At 47.7% G+C, this 8,192-nt stretch overlaps 1 protein-coding gene across 1 annotated transcript in view; it reads left to right on the top strand.

Annotated features, from left to right (window-relative positions):
- TXNDC16 (thioredoxin domain containing 16) overlaps positions 1-7,816 on the top strand; it is a 32,432-nt gene extending 24,616 nt beyond the window's left edge. The window contains exons 16-19 of the mRNA XM_009705686.1: positions 3,476-3,614; positions 4,237-4,397; positions 5,920-6,110; positions 7,533-7,816. Of these exons, the coding sequence (XP_009703988.1) occupies positions 3,476-3,614; positions 4,237-4,397; positions 5,920-6,110; positions 7,533-7,816 (775 nt within the window). The remainder of the gene's footprint in view (positions 1-3,475; positions 3,615-4,236; positions 4,398-5,919; positions 6,111-7,532) is intronic.
- The last annotated feature ends 376 nt before the right edge of the window (positions 7,817-8,192 follow it).

Raw genomic sequence — 8,192 nt, 5'->3', positions numbered from 1 at the left:
GCTTGTGGCTACTTACAGGCTTTCTTGGCTAGTGGTGGAGAGGGCATTGTGTTTGAGTGCTGGAAGATGGTTTGAAAACCCTGAAATAAATGGTGTCTTTCCATGGGGCTACCTTGGCGTGGAGCGGACGGCCTTTCTGCAGCACTCTGAAAGGCGTTAAACCCCTTTGGTCTCGTCCAGCTTCCCCGTGTGCGCTGGCATCTCGCTGTGAGATGTTTGCAACTGCCAAGGATGGGGAAGACCCTACCTCTATCTTTTCAACAGTTAATCTTTTTTTCTTGAAAGGTATTCCCATCCATTTCTCCCCTTGGCAAGAGCAAGACGTTACCACCATTTCCAGACAGAGCTTTGGAGAGGTGCATCCTCTTTCTGGAGGAAGAGTGCTGGAAAAATACAGCAACCTTCTTCCTGCAGATATGGTAAAGGCAAAGTCAAGGCTTTCTTGGTCAGCTCCTGATTGAATAAGAGCATCAATTGCGGCCCTAACTTTAAGCCAGATTGGAGCTAATGGGATCTGAGCGTGTATCAGTCCATGCACTTAACTGTGTCATTAAGACTCACTCCAGCAAGGGACAAAGTGCTTTGGATTAGATGGTGAGAGATGCTTCAGTGCCTAGAAATGCAACTGGGTCCAGGGGGAATCTTCAGCTTGTTCTGACAGCTCATTTCTGCCAGGAATTATTTAGCTATCAAGGCAGAGGTAAAAATCCCAGAAGGTCCTTGACCTGTTTTCCAGGTGTGGATTTAACAGCCAGTAGTGCAACACTGAATTATTTTCATTAGTTTCTTACAGATGCAGTGCACCTCTAGCATGTCTGATGAGGCACGGGCATTTTTGTGGTATGCATGGAGAATAAAAATGCAAATATCTTGGTAGTACATCTCTATTAACCAAACTGTGCTCAAAACACCAGCCGTGATTGAGTTGTAGAAGCGAGGCAGTGCCAGGCTTGTTCAGTGCTGGGGTGGGAGACCACTGGGCAATAGCAGGTATGGAAGTCACAACCAGCAGCATCAGGCTGAAAAAAAACTTGACCCCTCCAAGCTAAAAGACTTTTCTCCCCTAAGGATCTCAGCCTAGCTGATAGAAGGAAAAAAAGCAAAGCAGGGCAGGGTGATCTTACAAAACAAGGTACCGATCGAAAAAGCTTGTGTTCTCTCAGCAATGACACGTGCAAGAATACAGCTCCATCCTCCTGCTCCAGCCGCAATCTGCAGCGTGCTCCTGTATGGTTGGAATAGTTAATACAGTTTATATTGATACGCATTCTGCCAAGTTTGGATTTGGGCTGTGATTTGTGGGTGAAGCTACTGTATCTGGTCATCTTCTCAACTGTAAGTAGAAAGTAAACACTTACAGGAATTCCTTATGCAAGAGCCGGGCTCACTTCCCTTCTTCAGAAAAGAAAAGTTATTCTTTCTGCTAAATGCTCAAGGAGGAAATGTTTGTGGCTCTCAGGTCACAGAAGGCTGAGTCCCTTCTTTCTAGAGAAAAAAGTGTGCAAAATACACAAAGAACGTTGTTAGCAAAACTGTTTGCTCAGCAAGCACCTGCTCAGTTTGTAACTAATGAAAAAAAAAAAGGCGTTAAGGAAGAAATGCTTTGAATGAAGTCATTATTTATTTCTCAAATACTTAGATGTCATAGATTCCTGCCAAGTATTTGTTTGCGGAGTTTTTCGATTTAAATGCGAGTCTCATATTACCCGTTGAATGCCCCAACTGTATAAATGTATAAATGGAAAGCTGTCATAAGCAACAGTACAACCACTCGATACCAGTAAGATGAGAAGTGATTTCAGGGTAGACTCTAGCTATTAGCTGGGGAGTTTGTTGGTTTTCTGGCAATATATAAGAAACTTCCGTATCCAAGGCTGCTGAACAAGTTGATGTATTTAGACATAGGGAGCAAGAGTCTGTCCTTACCTCCTCCGAAACGTGATCAAGCCAGAGAGTCTCTTTAAAACCTGTGGAAGTTTGAGAAGTTCAAAATCCCTGACTTTAAAAATTTTCCAAGGTTTTACCATTCCTGATCAATGGCAAATACAAGTTAATTTGAAAAAACAACAGAGAGGACAGTTAAGGATTTTCCTAACAGCTCAGAGGATTCCCAGCCATGACCAGGGATGTGAGACTCAACTTCTTTGAGTAGCAGAGTTTGGGAGTCCAGACAGAAAGGGAAAAGGTTAGCTCAGGGCTGGATTTATGAAGCAAAACTAAAAAAACTGAAATGGCTTGACCAAATCCAAGAACAGTTTAACAATGGATTCACAACATTTGAAGGCCTTGGGAAAGGCCACGGTCATTCATTACTGCTGCTCTTTATCAAGACATCAGTGCAGATCTGGGGTGACCCTGAGAAATTTGCAGTGGGTGTTATTATTTCCAGACAGATAAGTGCTGTGATGGAGGAGGTGAAAGGCCTACATATGAGCTGAATGTCATGGAAATGTGTTATCTGCTGTTCCCGCCACTTGCTTTGTCACTGATGACCTCAATCGGCAAAGACTGAGATTTTTAAAGCGAATTTGAAGAAATCTCTGTCCTATTCAGAACTGCTAAAATAAGTGGCCAAACGGAATTTGCCTGGGCAAACCACGGAGGGGAGTGCAACTGGTTGTAACATGACTTTTCTATGAGCTGCCTTTGCAGTAGGCTGAGTCTGTGTTGCATCTTTCTCATTTGGAAAAAAAAAAAAAAAAAGATGGACCAGATTACTTCTGAAAAGGAAATCAAAGGCTTTCCACCTCCCCACCTCCACAACCCAAAATGTCCTTCCATCTTGCTCACTTCCCCAGCAGTTCTGGTGTCACAGCCTTTGAAAAATTACCAGCAGCCTTTGAAAAACAAACTACAGACAACCCCAAAAGGCTGCTGAGGCGGCTGACTTCCTCCGTCGCGCCCTTCCTCTGGGCACTGACATCTGGAGCCTTCAGGACTGAAGTTCCCCAGAAAATTGCTGTCCTGTCTTGGTGTACCCCCTGCCCTTTCAGTGCTCAGACTTCTCCTATTTTTTCTCTTTCCACCTTTCTCAGCTTTTCTTTAAATAGCCTTGAAGTCTTTTACCAGAGGAACATTGGGGAACGATGGATGAGCTGGTTTCTCCACCGAGAGTATACGTGTACGGGCTGTGTGCCTTGCTCTTAACGTGGGGCTGGGCTTCAGCAAAATGGCCCGTGTTCACCAAACCCCAAAAGCACATCTCCTGGAGTTGATTTTGTGTGGGTTGGTGTCCCTCCGCTGGAGTCTAAGACCTTCTGTAGGTATTTGCACCACCTAACCTTAGGTGTGAAAAATAAAAGAGAAGGGCCGGCAAATAGTTTAGATGGTGGTGGTTTGTGCCTCTAACAGCAGCCTTTCCGTCCCCTGCATCCCTGTCCCTGCTTTTTACCATGAGGATGCCAGCTCTGTGTGCAGCAGATTTGGTGTGTGTCAAATCCCCCGGCCAGTTCTTCTTCCCATCCCTCTTTTTCAGATCCTGTAAATACGCGGTGTCTCCCCCAGCCCTCCTCCTTGCCAGGAGCGGAGGTCGGAGCGTGGAAGGCATCGCTTTGTCCAAACAGAGCGTGCAGGACATGGTGCAGATGATCAGATATGAATTGCTGGATATTTTTGTAAGTAAAAAAAAAAAAAAAGGGTCCTTTTTCCATTGCGGTCGTTTGCAGAAGCCCTGATTATAGCGTGGAGCTGTGCAAAATAAATATGTTTGCTCATTATTTCTATCATGCTGAGTTACATTTGTTTTTAAATTTTATGGCTTGGATCGGACAGTCTGGACAGAAATCTGCTGTTTGCTGTGTGGTCTCGTGGGAGGAGACCCTGGGAGTCAATTGACCGGCTTATGCTCATAGCGACAGCCCCACTGCCGTGATGGCTTGGCCCCTCGCAGGATCTGCTCCCTGCCTCTTGCCTTTGCCTTTCAGAGACTGGTTATAGCCATAACCCGTGGAGCTGGGCTGAGCTGGCCTTGCTTCTGCCTTCTCTGCTCACAGCCCTTCATTTCAGAGCGCACAGCTGCACCGGCAGACTTAGCTTGCGATGGGCAAGCTTGGGCGTACACGTCTCCAACGTGCATCAAGATCCCAGCGCCCACGCTTGTTTTCGAGCTGCTCGCGTTCAACACGGACGCTACAGCCTTGCTTAACCCCTGCACGCCTCGCCTGAGGACAGAAAATCTAATTTGGTCCTCTTCTCTCCTCCCTATAAACCCCAACTTCTTGTTTTGATGTCTTGCAGCCAGAAATCACCGTGCAAAATCTGCCCCGCTACTTGGAACTCAGAAAGCCCTTCCTCATCTTGTTCAGTGATGGTGACATCGGTCAAAGGGAAAGCAAGGAAATGCTGAAGCTGGCAAAAGGAAGACCCCAGCAAGCATTTGTGGCTTGCTGGTTGAACTTGTGAGTGTGTAAAAACCTCTTTTCTTCTTTCCGGTAGCTCGCTCTTAGCATTTCAGGGCAAGAAAAAACTGAATCTGCAATTACTGAGAACAGTGTCTAGCTGGTAATGTGATTATTCGGTCTGAAATCATCATGAGTTGGGAGGTCAAATCATTGAGGAATGACTCAGTGTGTGTTCTGGACAGCTGCAAAATTGTACAACAAAGTAAAATTAGTAAATGTTTAATTGATTGCAGAAATAACTTTCAATGGAGTAAAATGTTCTCAAAGATATCGCATAGTAGCTTAACCCTGGCTCTGGTGTTATTTGTATTTTTATCGCACGTGGGAGAAAAAAGTAAATTTGCCCTCCTGGAGTGTCTTATGATGATTTTTCCACCAGCAATTAGAGGGAAGCACAACAGGGCGATTACGGATTGTTGACTGGGAGAAAGAAAGTTTTCAGAAGAAGGGAGAGCCAGCAGAAGCCCCATAAGGCAAACTTAAAAAAAAATTCAAGAAACAAAGTGAATCCAGGAGCTAAGAAATAGAAAGTTGTGGGAGAGGGGATTTTTTTTAATCCTCCCCTCCCTAGTTGCGTTTTCAGTTTTTAGCCTCTGTTTGTTTTGCCCAAGCCCAGAGACATCTCACTTTCTTAATCATAACGTGCTTTGAAGTCTGGGAAGCTCCTTGCAGCGTGGGCTGAAGTTTAACTAACGGGGAATGCACATGTTTTCAAAGAGAAGACGATTTGTATGCCAGTAATGCACAAGAAACGAGAGCCCCTGGAACTTCCCCACCTACACATCTGCCTTAGCTCTTCCCTCCTGAGAAAGAGCGAGCTGTCTTTTGTCAGAGCAAAAGAGCATCGCCACAAAAGAGGGCAGATTATGAACATTGGCTTGGAAAGAGTAGGACAGTCCTAGAAAGAGGATGTTATTCCCGTGGTGAGAGCTTGCTCAGACCTCGAGCATCCCTCTCAGCCTGAAAACAGTGCTGGAAGGACTCAACATCTTTGTGGGCTTGCTCTCCCTCCATCTCGATGTCCTCTTTTCTTGTGACACTTGGGGAAGTTGCTGTCCCAGCTCCTCGAGCTGTGGGGAAGCACCCAGCAGGTTCCCAGGGGCCGAACCGCCTGAGCACAGCCCCCTCCATCACCTCCTGCTTTTCCATCCCCTGTGGACTTGCTGCAGCTCCTGGGCTAATGGGGGGCTGCAGGACCTGTCGCTCTCCTGTCTCCCTTGTTCTTAAAAACTTAGGGTAGAGAACATTTCACACCCTCCTACCGAGTTTGCCCCAGCTTCTCCCGCTTGAGGATTTCTTTACACATCTAATCTGCTGTCCACTCCCTCTCTGTTGGAGTCTAATGGCTTGCTTAAGGCAGTGAGCTTATAAATAGTGTGGTGAGCTTCTACAGCTGTCCCAGAGGCAAAACTCTGTGCTTTGCTGGATGTGACCCAAGGGCTTTGGTGCTTGCTTGGCTCTCAGTCCTGTCGTGCTTCCAAACTGCTGATGAACAAGTTGAATCTCCTCTTCCCAACAGGAAGAAGACTCCAGTGGGACGCGGGGTTCTGAAGGCATACTTTGCCACCGTGCCTTCGCTGCCTGTGCTCATCTGGGTGAACCTTCATGCCGAGGGTCAGGTATTCAAGTTCCCATCAGAGGAGTCCATCACTGAAACGAACATCTTGTCTTGGCTGGAGAAGCTAAAAGCAGGACTGGAGATTCCCAGCAGTAAGTGGACAGGCGTTTGTAACGTTCCTAAGCACACACTGTTAGCTCCGGTCTGTTTATGAGAAGATGCTACGTGCAATAAATTGTCTGCCATGGAATTTAATGATGGAAAAACTAGCTATGCTAGTTTGAGCTGGAGGAGTACAAATAGTCCGGCCAGAAGACAATACCCGCACTCACGAGTTTGCTTCGGGACTGTTTAATGTTCAGAGCCAAACGTGAATTGTTCTGAATCGACATCTCTTCCCCGCAATATTCCCCAAACCTGGCTGTGCTCTCCGGTTGTTGCGAATAGACCTTCTGAAACACAGCTTGCTAATAAAAAATCTCCTGAATCCCGACTGTCAGCATAAGAAATAGGTGCTCCTTAGGCACCTTCCAGCATTTTTTTGGATGGGAGAGGATAAGGAAGCTGGTGCTTTTCTGTGGTCTTTGAGACATAAAGGGTTGGCTTGTACCGTGAAACTTTTCATTGCATCCCTCCTGCCTTGATTGGCCTGCGAAAGCTTTGGAGGAAGGCAGCACAGATATGCCTTCTTCAGGTGTTATGTGTAGCCGTGGGATGCTACAGGGATCTTGGGAATTGCCAGCCGCCAGCCTGCTCCAGGCTCTGGAAAGGCGATGGGGTGACTCCACTTGCTTTTTGCAAATTCTGAAATGAGCCTTTCAAAGCCAACGTTTCCAAAAGCTGGCATCAGCCTGGTGGAGTAGGATGTGTAGGCTCTTGCTGGAGCTGAAAACACCATTTCTGACCCAGTAATCGCTGGGAGAACCCTGTGAGGCAGCCGTCCTCCCACACCTCTTTCCAATGCCACTGCTAAAGGCACCTTTTTTTTTAGGTCTCTAGGTAGGGACCTTAGTTTTCAGGGGTGTCGGAGGGGTGAGCTGATGGCTGAGCAGCTGACTGCACGGCCAAGGGCTGTGCCAGCCCTCCCAGCCTCCTTCCTCAAGCTTTTGAGTGCTAACAACTGTGTCAGCAGTCTTAAAAGCATAAATTAAAGAGCATCCTCACATAATGGGACCGCTTCCTCCTCGGGTAGACAGCAATCTCCCCTCACTCCTAATGGCATCTGAGTAATGCAGAGCCACTGACACGGATCTTTGTGTCATCCATTCAGTGGTGAACAGACACCCAGTGTGACCTTTGCGGTGGGGGGTTCTGAGGAGAGAGGGACCCCCCTCCCAGCCTTTGGGGAGTGCAGCCTTGGCCAGCTCCAGTAAATATTAAAGCACTCCTGGCTGGTTTAATTAGGTTGATGCTATTAGTTTTGGAGGAAAAAGGGTGATCTTTAAGAAACCATCTTTAATTTTGCGTTCACTGGAAGGGCAAAAAAAGCCATAGTTCCGTTGAAAGGGAAATGTCTGTGGAGTGGGGCTGCATAACTCTTAAGTTATTAACACAGGACTCTATTTGCTTCTCAGGTACCTTGTCTGAGGATGACTGGAAACCACCTCTCCCTGCTTATGACTTCCTTCAGATGATGGAGACCGCCGTGCCTGAGCTCCCCCTCCACACCGCCCACCGTCACAGGGACACGCCGGCACGGCACCCACCCGAAAGCCCAGGAGGAGACGTCGCCGTCCAGGAGGAGCCATCCCAGGAGTCCAAAGCAGAGAAAATTGGGTCCCCTGGGAGGGACCTGCGGGGGACAGCCCCGAGGCTGGCAGCAAGGGAGAAGCAGGGCAAGAGACACAGTGAACTCTGAGAGCTGGGCAGCCCCCTTCCCCAGGGCAGTGGAAGATGTGGGATGGTGCCCAGAAAACCTTATCACTTTCCCACCCCTCCATGAACCTTTACACCAAAGAGAAGAGTGCTTTCAGCCGTAAATTAATGGTGAAGGGATAAAACAGCCCCTAAGTCTCGGTGTGAGTTCCCTGGGGAACTGGGGTCGTTCTGCGGTGGCTGTGATTTCGGATGCCAGAAATGTGTCCGTAGAGCCCAGATCTGCAGGGAGGTTGCTGCCAGGGATCTCAGCGCACCCCGTAGCTGGGGGAGAGATGGGGTGAGCTCACCACACACTAGAGGCTCGCCCGCGCAACAAACCATGCTGGAAAAGTCGAATCAGGGCAGCCCTGCTCTGT

Source organism: Cariama cristata, unplaced genomic scaffold (assembly GCF_000690535.1).
Source record: "Cariama cristata isolate BGI_N322 unplaced genomic scaffold, ASM69053v1 scaffold8470, whole genome shotgun sequence".
Lineage (NCBI taxonomy): Eukaryota > Metazoa > Chordata > Aves > Cariamiformes > Cariamidae > Cariama > Cariama cristata.
Note: the sequence above shows the minus strand (reverse complement) of the source record. Positions and strands in the feature narration are given on the sequence as shown.